The sequence below is a fragment of the Rutidosis leptorrhynchoides genome, chromosome 1 (assembly GCF_046630445.1).
Source record: "Rutidosis leptorrhynchoides isolate AG116_Rl617_1_P2 chromosome 1, CSIRO_AGI_Rlap_v1, whole genome shotgun sequence".
Lineage (NCBI taxonomy): Eukaryota > Viridiplantae > Streptophyta > Magnoliopsida > Asterales > Asteraceae > Rutidosis > Rutidosis leptorrhynchoides.
Window position 1 is genome coordinate 716,563,038 of NC_092333.1, and position 21,920 is coordinate 716,584,957.

General features: G+C 35.0%; 1 protein-coding gene across 3 annotated transcripts; it reads right to left on the bottom strand.

Annotated features, from left to right (window-relative positions):
- Positions 1–225: 225 nt before the first annotated feature.
- LOC139886253 (protein RRP6-like 3) lies at positions 226–7,011 on the bottom strand. 3 transcript variants are annotated; one of them, XM_071870012.1, is made up of 12 exons: positions 6,736–7,011; positions 6,059–6,300; positions 5,883–5,981; positions 5,188–5,271; positions 4,878–4,964; positions 4,631–4,751; positions 4,135–4,313; positions 3,998–4,042; positions 3,173–3,687; positions 1,981–2,479; positions 930–1,426; positions 226–558 (listed from the first exon to the last, which is right to left on the bottom strand). In XM_071870012.1, exons 1-12 carry the CDS (start codon positions 6,947–6,949, stop codon positions 438–440), a joined length of 2,703 nt encoding a protein of 900 aa, XP_071726113.1. In that variant the 5' UTR covers positions 6,950–7,011; the 3' UTR covers positions 226–437. The 3 variants fall into 3 exon arrangements, with proteins under 3 accessions (XP_071726113.1, XP_071726112.1, XP_071726114.1); XM_071870011.1 differs by having other exon boundaries at positions 4,135–4,328; XM_071870013.1 differs by having other exon boundaries at positions 458–584; positions 4,135–4,328.
- Between the last annotated feature and the right edge of the window lie 14,909 nt (positions 7,012–21,920).

A 21,920-nucleotide genomic window follows, 5' to 3' on the forward strand; every position in this document is an offset into this window, starting at 1 on the left:
TGCCAAGTTATCCAATCCAATAGCTTCAATGGTGGCTAAATATTTGAGAACAGTAGTTCTCTCACGCACCAAAGAATCAAGTGGTAGTTCTCTATGTATTTATGATTTTGTGTGGTCCAAAGCTTTTTTGGATTGTGAAAGATTTACCTAGCCCCAAATCACATGATTCATGGAAACATTAAACCTTTTTGGCTTAAAAATGGGATCACATGAATTGATGATGGTTTTAAAATTGTCTTTGGATACACTAAATAAAAGTGAGTTGCAATGTCACTAAACTCTAACTACAATACACACAGTACAGAATCAGTTCTTTACCCTAAAACAACATAACAATACAAACAAGAGGGGCCATTAAAAGATGGTCCTCTTTTGCGAATGGATATAATAAATAACAAAATAATAATACAATAACAAAACCACACCAGTTACTTCTTCTACACGATCGGATGCTTTCCATGATCCCTACCATCAGCAGCAGCAGCAGGAGGAGGAGGAGGAATAATAGCCTTGTTTGCAGGATTGTAAACACTATAATCCCCGAACTCTCTTCTACCACTGGCAAAAAACCACCCAGTCATATCCTTTTCCACAAGACATAACTTTAGTATGACACTAACAACATATATGTTCAAGACTATAGGACCCACAATCGGTAGGTCGAGCAGGTTGGGTAACATGTCAAACTGGGTTTTGGTCGTTTTTGTACAAGTGAAACTGGTTGGGTCAGGCTGACCCTGAAACACATTTTGCCATTTTTATGATTTTGTTAAAATGGTAAATACTACATGTCAATTATGCTTACAATAACTTTGTCATAACTATACAGCCCAAGTATTCCAGATACCATAGAAACACACATTACATTCATACCTTAAAAAGAACAAGGACCATGGTCAAAGTCAAAGATGCAGAAACACAAAATGTACCTGTGAGTCACATCCCAACCTGCCGGTAAGAAACGAGGATGAATGGCTTCAACAAACACTTGTCTCCATCTTTGACAAAATTCACGAATCCCATCTTCTCCATGTTCCTTGAGCAGGAAATCAACAACTTGTTTCCCATGTGGTCCATGACCTAATAAAGACAGTTTTGAACTACACGTAGCAAACACACCTTCATTACCACTCGGACCAATATACCCATTTTGTTTTGCAGATGAACCCACAACATCCGGATCCAATATTGACGTATTCTCAGTCTCGGTTTCATTGTTGTTAAATTCTGACCCATCTTCCATATCAGTAGTTAACGCCTTATCAGGGCTGTCGAATTCCTTGTCTGAAACAAGGTTTCGTGAGTTTAAAGACATGCCTCTCTTTTTCCTTAAACGTCTTCTCTCGTGAGGACTCATTCCAACTAGTAACGCATTTTCTAAGTCTTCCTCTGATATATCTCTGCCTCCATAATACTTCTTCACAACCTGCAAAATATATAAGCATGAGTTCCGTCTTCACAAACATACACATCAGATATACTTTAAGTAGAGGGGGCAATGGCTACAAACGACCACGTCTAGTGCCGTTGTGGCTGTTTGGTGACTAGGCTGTCCCGTCTCCGTCTCAGTAAAACGTACAAATTGGTGACTCTCGGTCAAAGGTTGGGTGAGAGTCGGGAAAAGTCGGTCAAATCAGTCAAAATTGTCATATTTTATTTTGATTTTTTGTAATGAATTAACGGTAATAGTGATTATAGGTGCCAAATTAGTCAAGGAAAGTTTTTAGTTTTTGGCTTTAATATATGTATATAAATATATATTTTTATATTTATATATTTAAAAGTCAACGTTGGTCAACGTCCGTCTCGACCCTTTAAGGTCCCGACCGTCTAAGCCCCTTCTCACGCCTTAGCAAGACCCATCCAACACTTAGGGTTTTATATTAAAAGTATAGATATAGAAAACGAGATCTTCCAAAGCTTGAAATATATAAAGTTATGTCTGATTAAAGATCCTGACAATTAAAACATGTTATGTACCTCTTTCAATTCCTCACGGCGCTTAGGTGGCATCCTTGGTCCGTGCCTTATGAGAGCCATTGCTGCTGTCCGCAACTCTAAAGGAGACACACCACCATCACCAAGTTTCATAACAGATGCTGAGGACCCAGAAACATCCTGATCCTCAACCGAATTAACCACTTTGTGCACAAACAACGGTATCCCAAATTCAGAAGCTACTTTTTTCTTGTACTTTTCAGCAGAAGAATGTGCTTTTTCATGACAATCAACACAAACTAGAACAATATCATGAGATCGGTGGCTTTTCAAATGTTCGGGAAAGTGTATTCGGTAACATGATGGGATGATACGGTAACGTAAATAGTGATTTCCTTCACCACAACCTACACATATGTTTTTCTTACTTTGGATATAGAAATCGTTCCCTTCATCTTCGGGCCGACCTTTGGGTTCAAACAGAAGTATTATTGCTGGTGGGTCTTCATCAACAAGTTTTGCCAAATCCCGTTGCAAATACCTGCAAGTTTCATTGTTAATTTGTTGTGTATAGAAGTGGAAGAATGGGCAACTTGGGTCGGGGAGTAATGGGTCAGTACGGGTCGGATTGACCGGTAAGACTTTTTGCCCCATTTTTATGAGTAATCAGGTTCTTTAATATGATCATAAACAACATAATATTTCGTAACAATTTAGGTTTATGAATTTTTTTTTCTTTGAAATTTTGTTTTACTACAGAGTATTAGACAAGAAAACATAATGCCAATCAACCCACTTACAGGTAAATTGGTCAAAATCGTCACCTTTATTTATGGAAATGTTTTAATAATTGAATGAATTTGCACTTTAAAATTTATAATGTGATACTAAATAATTAGAAAAGTTTGAATAATTGAATGTGCACTTTAAATTTAAAATTGATAATGTGATACTAACTAATTGGAACATAAAATCAATTGTAATATAACGGGCAGTACAAGTTATAAAGAAGGCTTAATAGATAACTGTATTTAAATTTAAACCTAGGGTAATCAGTTTGGTTGAAACAAGGTGTGTAACTGAATATTTGCCTTACATATTTATACAACTAAAGCAGAATCTGTATATACCCAAAGACCAAACGATCAGTTTTAAAGGACGTATCCAAAGACCAAACACCCCATATGCATGAGTTACAACTAAAACACACGCAAACAGAGGTTTTATTACTTACCATTCTAGCTTCCTTCGATCACAGTAACATAACAGTCGTCCATCATTGGCATATATCCTGCAGTTGTGATACACTGGAGACTTACAAGAAAACTTCTGAACAAAAAGCTCTCGAGAAGCCTTTCGGGCAACTTGTCTAGAAAACTTATACCCATTTTCTTTTGTAACTAATCTCTTTGATACTTTAAAATCATTGCTTTTAGACAAAAGACCATAATTATAAAGAGAAAAAGGACAAGAACCGTTTGGACCGAGGTGCTTTTTTAGAATTAGTTGAAACATCTCATCAAGATTGTTAATCTCATCTTGAAAAAGGTACTCAAAATCATCCAAATGACTTAAGACAACAGACGATGGAAACCGAGGGTTAGATGTAGAATTGAGAAGGTCGGTATCTATATCAGCTTGTGATATTGTATTGCATATATCCGTTGCGGTTAATGGAACGTTTTCGGCAAGAGCAACGATAGCACTATCGGAAAGTACATATTTAAGGCTCTCGTCATGCATACGGGCCTGTAGCAACGTATATAAAGAAGTTAGCCAGCATCAAGATAAAGATGAGTTGGGTAAATGGACAAGATGGGTAATGGGTCACAAAAACTCTTGATTTAGAAATAAATTATCTCCATAGATAAAACGTTTTATAAGCCCATAAGCATATAAATTCACCTTATAAGGCTTCTCACCTGTTTGACTGTATTGTATTTAGCTATTTTTCTATATTTTACATGTTTACCAGTTTGACCCATTACCAGCAAAATACAATCCAAACCCATTTCCATATAATTGGGTTGAATGCCAACTCTTACAGAAAGTAGTTTACCATCAAATCTCTCCAAGAGCATAGACGTCTAACAAGCTCCTGAAACTGCACGGGTATATAAAACATTGCCACAAAGGTTATATAAACAAGAAACTTTTATGAAAGACGGGAAACTATATAATTGAATATGAATGTACCCGAGTGTAGTTTGTAGAACTTTTGTGGTCATTCACGTGGCGGGAAATAATCGAAGATGCGGCAGACTGCCCCGGGGAAGCTTCTAGTTCTTTGGTGAAGAGTTGCAGACACAAGACATTCGAACGTCGATAGGCCTCGAAAACAAAATAGTATTTGTCATCGAGACATGCTGAATTTTCTGATGCACTATTATCTTTAGAACTACATTAGTACATTACAAAATGGACAGTAACATACAACAAACATTCTCTAACGGTTTTGTCCTTTGAATGTAATTGTCTCATTATGCAACAGACCAACAGTGGTTTATTAATCATGCTTTATAAGAAAATGAAGCCATTCATTATGCACTAGTTGATAAATATAATGTTTTTAGTGTCTTCTTATTCAACATAGTATTTCAGTCAAGTTACATAACAAGTAAGCAACAAACCAGATAAGCGTAACAAGAAATATAAACTACATATAAAAACATGTGAAAGTGAAAGAGCTCACCATTTTTCTGAAGTTTGAGTTCAGAAACAAGGCAATGTGCAATATACAGCAAGTAGTGTGCATCCATTCGAGCATATTCGACCATATCTATGGGAAAAGGGCGCTGTCGCCAATCTTCACGCTATAGTTCAGATTGATGCAAAGAAGCGCATATACGGTGCACATTATTCATTAAAGCTGTTTCATCAAGCTACTAGTACATACATAATGCTGACCAAAAGATATCTAGTAGAAATACTAAATGTACCTGGTAAAATTTGTTAGTTGTGACACCACAATATGTTTCAAGTAAGTAGGCTAATGATCTCTGTGGCTTTGACAACACATCGCAGGCCTGCGCAGTATCCAATCAGCTATTATGTTTAATAAACTTAGTCTGTTAGTGTACCATTAAGATAATTATAATAACTAGAGTGGTATGTATATTATATCGCTTGCTCAGCTATATAGTTAACAGACAGAAGATAATAACAGCCATCCATGAGACATTACATTTAAGAAGAAGATAAGAACCAGAGTAAGATTGTATATAATAAATTAATAATAATAAACCTCACCTTTGCAGTGTCAAATAAGTTTACAACATAGATATGAAAATCCCTTTGTAGCCATATAACATCATTATCTGCACCATGGAAGACCTGCACATGCAAACTACTAATATTATTATTATTATGTAAAATAAGTTATACACGTAAAACATGAAATTAATATTACTATTATATTGAATGAAAAGGACTATATAAGGAAAAAAACTAAAAAGGTGATGAGTTTGTGTGATTTACATTCATTATTCAAAATGGTTATTTCTGAACTTCAACATTGCAATGCAAGCTAAAACTATTGTATAAAATTAATAACCACAATCCTGAGCAAACATTGCAATCATAAAACTTAAAGTGATACTTAGAAAAAATTGTATGTGTTTTGAAGAGCATTTATAAAGATTTTGAGAAAATGTAAAGTGTGTATGTATCATGGATGAGAGGAATAAACTTCATGCGCATTTCACAACATCATTAAAAATTTGAAAACTCAACAATTGAAAAGGATACCACCCTTACAATCCGAGGTTAAACCAATTAAAAATCCATATTTTTGTGACACCAACATTCCCTAGTTACTTTCGCCCCTTCTACTGATATTGAACATATAAAAACAATAAACTCCTAAAAAACAGCCACGTAGCCAGCCTCGTTACATGATCAAACTATAAGCCAACAAAATTTTGAGTGACAAACCTACAAATTACCTTGCATATATTAGGATCAGCAAATACAGGGCTAAGAATTCTCATAATATCATGAAGAGCAATGGTGTCAACCAGATAATCCTCCTCTCTCGTAGAAATCTAAAAGTTATAAAAAATCACAAGCATTACATTATAGCATTAAATAAGGTATACAAAAAGAAATATATCGGACCCACCTGAATAAGAGCTGTAAACCCCAAAAAGGAATGTAAGCTATGCTGCTCAGTATCCACAGCAAACACTCTTTCTTTACTCAAAACCTCAACAAGTTCTTTTAACTTGGATTCATCATCAACCCAGACATACTTATCACTCATTTCCATATCCATACTTCCATTAAAAAATTCAAATTCGACCTGTGGTTTCTCCAACAGAGCCTTGATCTCAGATTCATATGGATGCAAATCCGAACAACTGTCTGCTAGTTATCAAAAGTTAACATCCAATTAATACACCAAGCGGTTGCAATATACGAATAACATGCCAAACAAGTAGCCAAAACTATCTAAATGAACAACAGATTAAAAACTTGCTTGTCTTTTTACTAAATAATCATTAACCATTTTTCAGGATTTTAAAATTCTACATGACAATTATGAACAAATTACTATCAAAACATGTATTCTAAATAATAACATGATGGTATAAATTAAACAAAAAAAAAAAATCAAAGTGTAACTTTTCAAGTATCCACATATGACATAACAAGTTAAATGCAAATCATAAGTGACAAAATATATCCAAATGCACTACATTCAGCTTTATGTGACATATATCAACTTATAAGCTAGGGTTTATATTCAAAATTATAATTTCTAAAAAAACAAAAAAATTTAATTAATGAAAACGTTACCATCGAGCTTGAGGTGTTTGAACGGAGCATACGAGTTATTCGCCAGCACACGTTTAAAATTGTGCTGCGGTTTCGCTTCTGATTTTAAATAACACGAGCTTAAATTCTGTTTTCGTTTTCGCTGTTTACGGTATCTGTTTGCTAATAAAATTGAAATAACAGCTAAGCATGATGATATTGTGATTGCCAATTTCATCTTAATTTTATTATCCATTATTTGATTTGATCAATCCACTGCTACTTCTGTTTTCTCAACAACTTCAATGGCGGCCTGGAGATACAGAGGTTTAGTGGCGGTTCAATATGATAACCCCACACCGGTTCCCTGTCTAGAACCTTGGGCCGGATTGAGCATATTGAAATTGAAATAATAAGCTTATATTTGAGCCCATTGATTTAAAAAAAAAAAAAAAACGTGGAATTGGCCCATGCTAAAATTAGTAAATTAGCTCAGTGGTACCCGATGCCTTTGATCTCTGGGCCCACAGTGGGGGAAGCTTTGACCCGAAGAAAGGCGCAAGTTCGATTCTCAGTCTGGGCGCCCCGCATGGAATTATTTCTCCCTCCGGGGGGAAATTTGTGAAGTGTTTCGGGGGTCTAGCTAGCTGGGGTAAAAATCGCCTTGCCGTCACTGTGGTACCTGGGAGGAGGTACTTTGCTATAGTGACCCGAACTTTTCCATGTTTATATATATTAATTGAGATTGATATTTACATGATTAAATGTTTCCAACATGTTAAGCAATCAAACTTGTTAAGACTTGATTAATTGAAATATGTTTCATATAGACAATTGACCACCCAAGTTGACCGGTGATTCACGAACGTTAAAACTTGTAAAAACTATATGATGACATATATATGGATATATATATATATATATATATATATATATATATATATATATATATAGTTAAAATAATACTATGATAAGTAAAAATATCATTAAGTATATTAACAATGAACTACATATGTAAAAACAAGACTACTAACTTAATGATTTTTAAACGAGACATATATGTAACGATTATCGTTGTAAAGACATTTAATGTATATATATCATATTAAGAGATATTCATACATGATAATATCATGATAATATAATAATTTAAAATCTCATTTGATATTATAAACATTGGGTTAACAACATTTAACAAGATCGTTAACCTAAAGGTTTCAAAACAACACTTACATGTAACGACTAACGATGACTTAACGACTCAGTTAAAATGTATATACATGTAGTGTTTTAATATGTATTTATACACTTTTGAAAGACTTCAATACACTTATCAAAATACTTCTACTTAACAAAAATTCTTACAATTACATCCTCGTTCAGTTTCATCAACAATTCTACTCGTATGCACCCGTATTCGTACTCGTACAATACACAGCTTTTAGATGTATGTACTATTGGTATATACACTCTAATGATCAGCTCTTAGCAGCCCATGTGAGTCACCTAACACGTGTGGGAACCATCATTTGGCAACTAGCATGAAATATCTCATAAAATTACAAAAATATGAGTAATCATTCATGACTTATTTACATGAAAACAAAATTACATATCCTTTATATCTAATCCATACACCAACGACCAAAAACACCTACAAACACTTTCATTCTTCAATTTTCTTCATCTAATTGATCTCTCTCAAGTTCTATCTTCAAGTTCTAAGTGTTCTTCATATATTCTACAAGTTCTAGTTACATAAAATCAAGAATACTTTCAAGTTTGCTAGCTCACTTCCAATCTTGTAAGGTGATCATCCAACCTCAAGAAATCTTTGTTTCTTACAGTAGGCTATCATTCTAATACAAGGTAATAATCATATTCAAACTTTGGTTCAATTTCTATAACTATAACAATCTTATTTCAAGTGATGATCTTACTTGAACTTGTTTTCGTGTCATGATTCTGCTTCAAGAACTTCGAGCCATCCAAGGATCCGTTGAAGCTAGATCCATTTTTCTCTTTTCCAGTAGGTTTATCCAAGGAACTTAAGGTAGTAATGATGTTCATAACATCATTCGATTCATACATATAAAGCTATCTTATTCAAAGGTTTAAACTTGTAATCACTAGAACATAGTTTAGTTAATTCTAAACTTGTTCGCAAACAAAAGTTAATCCTTCTAACTTGACTTTTAAAATCAACTAAACACATGTTCTATATCTATATGATATGCTAACTTAATGATTTAAAACCTGAAAACACGAAAAACACCGTAAAATCGGATTTACGCCGTCGTAGTAACACCGCGGGCTGTTTTGGGTTAGTTAATTAAAAACTATGATAAACTTTGATTTAAAAGTTGTTATTCTGAGAAAATAATTTTTATTATGAACATGAAACTATATCCAAAAATTATGGTTAAACTCAAAGTGAAAGTATGTTTTCTAAAATGGTCATCTAGACGTCGTTCTTTCGACTGAAATGACTACCTTTACAAAAACGACTTGTAACTTATTTTTCCGACTATAAACCTATACTTTTTCTGTTTAGATTCATAAAATAGAGTTCAATATGAAACCATAGCAATTTTATTCACTCAAAACGGATTTAAAATGAAGAAGTTATGGGTAAAACAAGATTGGATAATTTTTCTCATTTTAGCTACGTGAAAATTGGTAACAAATCTATTCCAACCATAACTTAATCAACTTGTATTGTATATTATGTAATCTTGAGATACCATAGACACGTATACAATGTTTTGACCTATCATGTCGACACATCTATATATATTTCGGAACAACCATATACACTCTATATGTGAATGTTGGAGTTAGCTATACAGGGTTGAGGTTGATTCCAAAATATATATAGTTTGAGTTGTGATCAATACTGAGATACGTATACACTGGGTCGTGGATTGATTTAAGATACTATTTATCGATTTATTTCTGTACATCTAACTGTGGACAACTAGTTGTAGGTTACTAACGAGGACAGCTGACTTAATAAACTTAAAACATCAAAATATATTAAAAGTGTTGTAAATATATTTTGAACATACTTTGATATATATGTATATATTGTTATAGGTTCGTGAATCAACCAGTGGCCAAGTCTTACTTCCCGACGAAGTAAAAATCTGTGAAAGTGAGTTATAGTCCCACTTTTAAAATCTAATATTTTTGGGATGAGAATACATGCAGGTTTTATAAATGATTTACAAAATAGACACAAGTACGTGAAACTACATTCTATGGTTGAATTATCGAAATCGAATATGCCCCTTTTTATTAAGTCTGGTAATCTAAGAATTAGGGAACAGACACCCTAATTGACGCGAATCCTAAAGATAGATCTATTGGGCCTAACAAACCCCATCCAAAGTATCGGATGCTTTAGTACTTCGAAATTTATATCATATCCGAAGGGTGTCCCGGAATGATGGGGATATTCTTATATATGCATCTTGTTAATGTCGGTTACCAGGTGTTCACCATATGAATGATTTTTATCTCTATGTATGGGATGTGTATTGAAATATGAAATCTTGTGGTCTATTGTTACGATTTGATATATATAGGTTAAACCTATAACTCACCAACATTTTTGTTGACGTTTAAAGCATGTTTATTCTCAGGTGAATACTAAGAGCTTCCGCTGTTGCATACTAAAATAAGGACAAGATTTGGAGTCCATGTTTGTATGATATTGTGTAAAAACTGCATTCAAGAAACTAATTTCGATGTAACATATTTTTATTGTAAACCATTATGTAATGGTCGTGTGTAAACAGGATATTTTAGATTATCATTATTTGATAATCTACGTAAAGCTTTTTAAACCTTTATTTATGAAATAAAGGTTATGGTTTGTTTTAAAAATGAATGCAGTCTTTGAAAAACGTCTCATATAGAGGTCAAAACCTCGCAACGAAATCAATTAATATGGAACGTTTTTAATCAATAAGAACGGGACATTTCAGTTGGTATCCGAGCGTTGGTCTTAGAGAACCAGAATTTTGAATTAGTGTGTCTTATCGAGTTTGTTAGGATGCATTAGTGAGTCTGGACTTCGACCGTGTTTACTTGAAAAATGATTGCTTAACAAATTTTGTTGGAAACTATATATTTTTAACATGTGAATATTATGTGATATATTAATCTCTTAACGCGTTTGATATTATGTGATAGATGTCTACCTCTAGAACAAGTCCCATTGACTCACCTAATAATAATGAAGAGTCAAATGTAAATTGGAATGATTCGTGGACTGATTCACAAGTTCCCGAAGAGGAACCGGAAGAAGAGTCGGAACCGGAAGAAGAATCGGAACCGGAAGAAGAATCGGAACCGGATGAAGAAATAGAACCGGTGGGGGAAATAATAAAACGGTTAAGTAAAAGAAAATCCTCAACCAACCGACCAAGGTTAATTATGGTCAATGGTGTTTCCGCCAAGGAAGCAAAATATTGGGAGGATTACCAATTCTCCGATGAATCGGATTCCGACGAAAATTCCGATGATGTTATAGAAATTACCCCAACTGAATTTAAAAAGGCAAAAGAAAATAATAAGGGAAAGGGCATAAAAATAGAGAAATCTAATTCCAACCCCGATGAACTTTATATGTATCGTCAACCCCCGAAGTCCTTAAGTTGTAACAATGACCCGGGAACCTATAAACCACCAGGTTTTTCTAAACCAATGTGGAAAACGACGGCTCGTATTAGGGGAACATCATATATCTCTAGAAACTTGGCAAAACGAACCAAAACTGAAGAAGAAGAAACAAGCGAGTCGGAATAAGATAGTTGTATTCGTGTGGTGTAATATATGTAATATAGTGTGCTTATGCTTTATGATATATGTAAAAATTGCTTGTATTAATAAGTAATTTTTTTTTATGAATCTAACTCTTGTCTATTTTACAGTATAAAAACACAAAATGGATAGACAACCCAATATTTTAAGAGACCTACCCGAAGACATGATTGATGAAATCTTGTCTAGAGTCGGTCAGAATTCCTCGGCACAACTATTTAAGGCGAGATCAGTTTGTAAGACATTCGAAGAACGTTCCAAGAATGTCTTGGTTTATAAGAGACTTTCGTTTGAAAGATGGGGGATATCACATTGGGAAACCCATAAGTTACGATGTGTTTACTTTGACGCATATATTGCGGGGAACCCAAATGCTATTTTACGTAACGGGTTAAGAAATTATTTTGACTCAATGTATCCGAATATAGGACTTCATGATTTAGAAAAAGCGGCTAACATGCAACATAAAGAAGCATGCTATGCTTACGGGTTAGTAATGTTCGCTTCTCACCAAAGTGAGAAAAAGAACATCGGGCTACAGCTATTAAACAAAACGTTCCCACAAGTGACGGAGTCGGTAATTGGGGTAAGAAATGAGGTTTTTAGGTTATTACGAGACTGTTGGTCATTACGTAACCCTCGTCCCTTTGACGACGTTACAACACGCTGTCTTATCAACGGCCATAACGGGTATGTTCCACAAGACCAAGGATGGGAAGTAATCCTAGTAAAACCAGAATGCATGATTTGTTTCTGGACGTATGAATTACGTGTCTTTATTGCCTTTGCTGAACGACTTGTGTACTAGCTAAAATTATCTTCACAACCATCTTGTATCAAATTTATTGTGTGCTATATTTCATGCTATATGTAAAATAAGCGGTATTGTAAGTTTGTAAAATATTGTGTAAAAGTTTGAACGTGAAATATTATTATAATCAGTTTTTCATATAGAATTGTAGTAGTTGAATTGTATATTAGCTACTAAGTATGAACTTAACGGGTAGGTACTACCCGAATTTAAACTTATAAAATGCTAATATGAAGAAAAAGCTTTTATAAATGAGTTCATATTATGCTACGAAATACTATTAACTACTCTTAATATTCTGTATGATTAACTTGTTCCATTTGACTATTTTGAAGGAAATGGCACCGACTACTCGACACACCGTGAATATGAATGAAGAGGAATTCCGTACTTTTCTAGCTTCAAACATAGCCGCAGTACAGGCTGCACTACATACCAACAATAACCTTGGATCTAGCAGTACAGGAAATCGTGTAGGATGCACCTACAAATAATTCACTGCCTGCAAACCTTTGGAATTTGATGGAACCGAAGGACTGATCGGATTGAAACGGTGGACCGAGAAGGTCGAATCAGTGTTTGCCATAAGTAAGTGTACTGAAGAGGACAAAGTGAAGTACGCTACGCATACCTTCACAGGTTCTGCGTTAACATGGTGGAATACCTATCTAGAGCAAGTGGGACAAGACGATGCGTACGCACTACCGTGGTCAGCATTCAAGCACTTGATGAACGAGAAGTACCGTCCCAGAACCGAGGTCAATAAGCTCAAGACAGAACTTAGAGGGTTACGAACCCAAGGATTTGATATTACCACATACGAAAGACGATTCACAGAATTGTGCCTATTGTGTCCGGGAGCATTCGAAGATGAGGAAGAGAAGATCGACGCGTTTGTGAAAGGATTACCGGAAAGAATCCAAGAAGATATAAGTTCACACGAGCCCGCCTCCATACAACAGGCATGTAGAATGGCTCACAAACTAGTGAACCAGATTGAAGAAAGAATTAAAGAACAGACTGCAGAAGAGGCCAATGTGAAGCAAGTCAAAAGAAAGTGGGAGGAAAACGGTGATAAGAATCACCAATACAACAACAACAACAATTACAACAATAATCGCAATAATTATCCCAACAATCGCAACATCAATCGCAACTACAACAAACGGCCCAACAACAACAGCAACTACAACAATCATCCCAACAACAATAATAACCGCAACAACAACAACAATCAGAAGCAACTATGCCAAAGGTGTGAAAAGTATCACTCGGGGTTCTGCACCAAATTTTGCAACAAGTGTAAAAGAAATGGTCATAGCGCGGCAAAGTGTGAGGTCTACGGAACAGGGGTTAATAAAACGAAAGGAACAAATGGTGTCGGAACGAGTAATGGCGGAACAAGTAGTGTCGGAGCAAGTTATGCCAATGTAGTTTGTTATAAATGTGGAAAACCGGGCCACATTATTAGAAATTGCCCGAACCAGGAGAACACGAATGGACAAGGCCGCGGAAGAGTTTTCAATATTAATGCGGCAGAGGCACAGGAAGACCCGGAGCTTGTTACGGGTACGTTTCTTATTGACAATAAATCTGCTTACATTTTATTTGATTCGGGTGCGGATAGAAGCTATATGAGTAGAGATTTTTGTGCTAAATTAAGTTGTCCATTGACGCCGTTGGATAGTAAATTTTTACTCGAATTAGCAAATGGTAAATTAATTTCAGCAGATAATATATGTCGGAATCGAGAAATTAAACTGGTTAGCGAAACATTTAAGATTGACTTGATACCAGTAGAGTTAGGGAGTTTTGATGTGATAATCGGTATGGACTGGTTGAAAGAAGTGAAAGCAGAGATCGTTTGTTACAAAAGTGAATTCGCATTATACGAGAAAAAGGAAAACCCTTAATGGTGTACGGAGAAAAGGGCAACACGAAGCTACATCTTATTAGTAATTTGAAGGCACAAAAACTAATAAGAAAAGGTTGCTATGCTGTTCTAGCACACGTCGAGAAAGTACAAACTGAAGAAAAGAGCATCAATGATGTTCCCGTCGCAAAAGAATTTCCCGATGTATTTCCGAAAGAATTACCGGGATTACCCCCACATCGATCCGTTGAATTTCAAATAGATCTTGTACCAGGAGCTGCACCAATAGCTCGTGCTCCTTACAGACTCGCACCCAGCGAGATGAAAGAACTGCAAAGCCAATTACAAGAACTTTTAGAGCATGGTTTCATTCGACCAAGCACATCACCGTGGGGAGCTCCTGTTTTGTTTGTCAAGAAGAAAGATGGAACATTCAGGTTGTGTATCGACTACCGAGAGTTGAACAAACTTACCATCAAGAACCGCTACCCACTACCGAGAATCGACGACTTATTTGATCAACTACAAGGCTCGTCTGTTTATTCAAAGATTGACTTACGTTCCGGGTGTAGTGACCCGAACTTTTCCATGTTTATATATATTAATTGAGATTGATATTTACATGATTAAAAGTTTCCAACATGTTAAGCAATCAAACTTGTTAAGACTTGATTAATTGAAATAGGTTTCATATAGACAATTGACCACCCAAGTTGACCGGTGATTCACGAACGTTAAAACTTGTAAAAACTATATGATGACATATATATGGTTATATATATAGTTAACATTATATTATGATAATTAAACATATCATTAAGTATATTAACAATGAACTACATATGTAAAAACAGGACTACTAACTTAATAATTTTGAAACGAGACATATATGTAACGATTATCGTTGTAACGACATTTAATGTATATATATCATATTAAGAGATATTCGTACATCATAATATCATGATAATATAATAATTTAAAATCTATTTTGATATTATAAACATTGGGTTAACAACATTTAACAAGATCGTTAACCTAAAGGTTTCAAAACAACATTTACATGTAACGACTAACGATGACTTAACGACTCAGTTAAAATGTATATACATGTAGTGTTTTAATATGTATTTATACACTTTTGAAAGACTTCAATACACTTATCAAAATACTTCTACTTAACAAAAATGCTTACAATTACATCCTCGTTCAGTTTCATCAACAATTCTACTCGTATGCACCCGTATTCGTACTCGTACAATACACAGCTTTTAGATGTATGTACTATTGGTATATACACTCCAATGATCAGCTCTTAGCAGCCCATGTGAGTCACCTAACACATGTGGGAACCATCATTTGGCAACTAGCATGAAATATCTCATAAAATTACAAAAATATGAGTAATCATTCATGACTTATTTACATGAAAACAAAATTACATATTCTTTATATCTAATCCATACACCAACGACCAAAAACACCTACAAACACTTTCATTCTTCAATTTTCTTCATCTAATTGATCTCTCTCAAGTTCTATCTTCAAGTTCTAAGTGTTCTTCATAAATTCCAAAAGTTCTAGTTTCATAAAATCAAGAATACTTTCAAGTTTGCTAGCTCACTTCCAATCTTGTAAGGTGATCATCCAACCTCAAGAAATCTTTGTTTCTTACAGTAGGTTATCATTCTAATACAAGGTAATAATCATATTCAAACTTTGGTTCAATTTCTATAACTATAACAATCTTATTTCAAGTGATGATCTTACTTGAACTTGTTTTCGTGTCATGATTCTGCTTCAAGAACTTCGAGCCATCCAAGGATCCATTGAAGCTAGATCCATTTTTCTCTTTTCCAGTAGGTTTATCCAAGGAACTTAAGGTAGTAATGATGTTCATAACATCATTCGATTCATACATATAAAGCTATCTTATTCGAAGGTTTAAACTTGTAATCACTAGAACATAGTTTAGTTAATTCTAAACTTGTTCGCAAACAAAAGTTAATCCTTCTAACTTGACTTTTAAAATTAACTAAACACATGTTCTATATCTATATGATATGCTAACTTAATGATTTAAAACCTGTAAACACGAAAAACACCGTAAAACCGGATTTACGCCGTCGTAGTAACACCGCGGGCTGTTTTGGGTTAGTTAATTAAAAACTATGATAAACTTTGATTTAAAAGTTGTTATTCTGAGAAAATGATTTTTATTATGAACATGAAACTATATCCAAAAATTATGGTTAAACTCAAAGTGGAAGTATGTTTTCTAAAATGGTCATCTAGACGTCGTTCTTTCGACTGAAATGACTACCTTTACAAAAACGACTTGTAACTTATTTTTCCGACTATAAACCTATACTTTTTCTGTTTAGATTCATAAAATAGAGTTCAATATGAAATCATAGCAATTTGATTCACTCAAAACGGATTTAAAATGAAGAAGTTATGGGTAAAACAAGATTGGATAATTTTTCTCATTTTAGCTACGTGAAAATTGGTAACAAATCTATTCCAACTATAACTTAATCAACTTGTATTGTATATTATGTAATCTTGAGATACCATAGACACGTATACAATGTTTCGACCTATCATGTCGACACATCTATATATATTTCGGAACAACCATAGACACTCTATATGTGAATGTTGGAGTTAGCTATACAGGGTTGAGGTTGATTCCAAAATATATATAGCTTGAGTTGTGATCAATACTGAGATACGTATACACTGGGTCGTGGATTGATTCAAGATAATATTTATCGATTTATTTCTGTACATCTAACTGTGGACAACTAGTTATAGGTTACTAATGAGGACATCTGACTTAATAAACTTAAAACATCAAAATATATTAAAAGTGTTGTAAATATATTTTGAACATACTTTGATATATATGTATATATTGTTATAGGTTCGTGAATCAACCAGTGGCCAAGTCTTACTTCCCGACGAAGTAAAAATCTGTGAAAGTGAGTTATAGTCCCACTTTTAAAATCTAATATTTTTGGGATGAGAATACATGCAGGTTTTATAAATGATTTACAAAATAGACACAAGTACGTGAAACTACATTCTATGGTTGAATTATCGAAATCGAATATGCCCCTTTTTATTAAGTCTGGTAATCTAAGAATTAGGGAACAGACACCCTAATTGACGCGAATCCTAAAGATAGATCTATTGGGCCTAACAAACCCCATCCAAAGTACCGGATGCTTTAGTACTTCGAAATTTATATCATATCCGAAGGGTGTCCCGGAATGATGGGGATATTCTTATATATGCATCTTGTTATTGTCGGTTACCAGGTGTTCACCATATGAATGATTTTTATCTCTATGTATGGGATGTGTATTGAAATATGAAATCTTGTGGTCTATTGTTACGATTTGATATATATAGGTTAAACCTATAACTCACCAACATTTTTGTTGACGTTTAAAGCATGTTTATTCTCAGGTGAATACTAAGAGCTTCCGCTGTTGCATACTAAAATAAGGACAAGATTTGGAGTCCATGTTTGTATGATATTGTGTAAAAACTGCATTCAAGAAACTGATTTCGATGTAACATATTTGTATTGTAAACCATTATGTAATGGTCGTGTGTAAACAGGATATTTTAGATTATCATTATTTGATAATCTACGTAAAGCTTTTTAAACCTTTATTTATGAAATAAAGGTTATGGTTTGTTTTAAAAATGAATGCAGTCTTTGAAAAACGTCTCATATAGAGGTCAAAACCTCGCAACGAAATCAATTAATATGGAACGTTTTTAATCAATAAGAACGGGACATTTCAGTTGGTATCAGAGCGTTGGTCTTAGAGAACCAGAAAATTTGCATTAGTGTGTCTTATCGAGTTTGTTAGGATGCATTAGTGAGTCTGGACTTCGACCGTGTTTTCTTTAAAAATGATTGCTTAACATTTTTGTTGGAAACTATATATTTTTTTTTAACATATGAATATTATGTGATATATTAATCTCTTAACGTGTTTGATATTATGTGATAGATGTCTACCTCTAGAACAAGTCCCATTGACTCACCTAATAATAATGAAGAGTCAAATGTAAATTGGAATGATTTGTGGACTGATTCACAAGTTCCCGAAGAGGAACCGGAAGAAGAGTCGGAACCGGAAGAAGAATCAGAACCGGAAGAAGAATCGGAACCGGAAGAAGAAATAGAACCGGTGGGGGAAATAATAAAACGGTTAAGTAAAAGAGAATCCTCAACCAACCGACCAAGGTTAATTATGGTCAATGGTGTTTCCACCAAGGAAGCAAAATATTAGGAGGATTACCAATTCTCCGATGAATCGGATTCCGACGAGAATTCCGATGATGTTATAGAAATTACCCCAACTGAATTTAAAAAGGCAAAAGAAAATAATAAGGGAAAGGGCATAAAAATAGAGAAATCTAATTCCAACCCCGATGAACTTTATATGTATCGTCAACCCCCGAAGTCCTTAAGTTGTAACAATGACCCGGGAACCTCTAAACCACCAGGTTTTTCTAAACCAATGTGGACAACGACGGCTCGTATTAGGGGAACATCATATATCCCTAGAAACTTGGCAAAACGAACCAAAACCGAACAAGAAGAAACGAGCGAGTCGGAATAAGATAGTTATATTCGTGTGGTGTAATATATGTAATATAGTGTGCTTATGCTTTATGATATATGTAAAAATTGCTTGTATTAATAAGTATTTTTTTTATGAATCTAACTCTTGTCTATTTTACAGTATAAAAACACAAAATGGATAGACAACCCAATATTTTAAGAGACCTACCCGGAGACATGATTGATGAAATCTTGTCTAGAGTCGGCCAGAATTCTTCGGCACAACTATTTAAGGCGAGATCAGTTTGTAAGACATTCGAAGAACGTTCCAAGAATGTCTTGGTTTATAAGAGACTTTCGTTTGAAAGATGGGGGATATCACATTGGGAAACCCATAAGTTACGATGTGTTTACTTTGACACATATATTGCGGGGAACCCAAATGCTATTTTACGCAACGGGTTAAGAAATTATTTTGACTCAATATATCCGAATATTGGACTTCGTGATTTAGAAAAAGCGGCTAACATGCAACATAAAGAAGCATGTTATGCTTACGGATTAGTAATGTTCGCTTCTCACCAAAGTGAGAACAAGAACATCGGGCTACAACTATTAAACAAAACGTTTCCACAAGTGACGGAGTCGGTAATTGGGGTAAGAAATGAGGTTTTTAGATTATTACGGGACTGTTGGACATTACGTAACCCTCGTCCCTTTGACGACGTTACAACATGCTGTCTTATCAACGGCCATAACGGTTATGTTCCACAAGACCAAGGATGGGAAGTAGTCCTAGTAAAACCAGAATGCATGACTTGTTTCTGGACGTATGAATTACGTGTCTTTATTGCCTTTGCTGAACGACTTGTGTACTAGCTAGAATTATCTTCACAACTATCTTGTATCAAAGTTATTGTGTGCTATATTTCATGCTTTATGTAAAATAAGCGGTATTGTAAGTTTGTAAAATATTGTATAAAAGTTTGAACGTGAAATATTATTACAATCAGTTTTTCATATAGAATTGTAGTAGTTGAATTGTATATTAGCTACTAAGTATGAACTTAACGGGTAGGTACTACCCGAATTTAAACTTATAAAATGCTAATATGAAGAAAAAGCTTTTATAAATAAGTTCATATTATGCTACGAAATACTATTAACTACTCTTAATATTCTGTATGATTAACTTGTTCCATTTAACTATTTTGAAGGAAATGGCACCGACTACTCGACACACCGTGAATATGAATGAAGAGGAATTCCGTACTTTTCTAGCTTCAAACATAGCCGCAGTACAGGCTGCGCTACATACCAACAATAACCTTGGATCTAGCAGTACAGGAAATCGTGTAGGATGCACCTACAAAGAATTCACTGCCTGCAAACCTTTGGAATTTGATGGAACCGAAGGACCGATCGGATTGAAACGGTGGACCGAGAAGGTTGAATCGGTGTTTGCCATAAGTAAGTGTACTGAAGAGGACAAAGTGAAGTACGCTACGCATACCTTCACAGGTTCTGCGTTAACATGGTGGAATACCTATCTAGAGCAAGTGGGACAAGATGATGCGTACGCACTACCGTGGTCAGCATTCAAGCACTTGATGAACGAGAAGTACCGTCCCAGAACCGAGGTCAATAAGCTCAAGACAGAACTTAGAGGGTTACGAACCCAAGGATTTGATATTACCACGTACGAAAGACGATTCACAGAATTGTGCCTATTGTGTCTGGGAGCATTCGAAGATGAGGAAGAGAAGATCGACGCGTTTGTGAAAGGATTACCGGAAAGAATCCAAGAAGATATAAGTTCACACGAGCCCGCCTCCATACAACAGGCATGTAGAATGGCTCACAAACTAGTGAACCAGATTGAAGAAAGAATTAAAGAACAGACTGCTGAAGAGGCCAATGTGAAGCAAGTCAAAAGAAAGTGGGAGGAAAACGGTGATAAGAATCACCAATACAACAACAACAGCAATTACAACAATAATCGCAACAATTATCCCAACAATCGCAACATCAATCGCAACTACAACAAACGGCCCAACAACAACAACAACAACAACAGCAACTACAACAATCATCCCAACAACAATAATAACCGCAACAACAACAACAATCAGAAGCAGCTATGCCAAAGGTGTGAAAAGTATCACTCGGGGTTCTGCACCAAATTTTGCAACAAGTGTAAAAGAAATGGTCATAGCGCGGCGAAGTGTGAGGTCTACGGACCAGGGGTTAATAGAACGAAAGGAACAAATGGTGTCGGAACGAGTAATGGCGGAGCAAGTAGTGTCGGAGCAAGTTATGCCAATGTAGTTTGTTATAAATGTGGAAAACCAGGCCACATTATTAGAAATTGCCCGAACCAGGAGAACACGAATGGACAAGGCCGTGGATGAGTTTTCAATATTAATGCGGTAGAGGCACAGGAAGACCCGGAGCTTGTTACGGGTACGTTTCTTATTGACAATAAATCTGCTTACGTTTTATTTGATTCGGGTGCGGATAGAAGCTATATGAGTAGAGATTTTTGTGCTAAATTAAGTTGTCCATTGACGCCTTTGGATAGTAAATTTTTACTCGAATTAGCAAATGGTAAATTAATTTCAGCAGATAATATATGTCGGAATCGAGAAATTAAACTGGTTAGCGAAACATTTAAGATTGATTTGATACCAGTAAAGTTAGGGAGTTTTGATGTGATAATCAGTATGGACTGGTTGAAAGAAGTGAAAGCGGAGATCCTTTGTTACAAAAATGCAATTCGCATTATACGAGAAAAAGGAAAACCCTTAATGGTGTACGGAGAAAAGGGCAACACGAAGCTACATCTTATTAGTAATTTGAAGGCACACAAACTAATAAGAAAAAGTTGCTATGCTGTTCTAGCACACGTCGAGAAAGTACAAACTGAAGAAAAGAGCATCAATGATGTTCCCATTGCAAAAGAATTTCCCGATGTATTTCCGAAAGAATTACCGGGATTACCCCCACATCGATCCGATGAATTTCAAATAGATCTTGTACCAGGAGCTGCACCAATAGCTCGTGCTCCTTACAGACTCGCACCCAGCGAGATGAAAGAACTGCAAAGCCAATTACAAGAACTTTTAGAG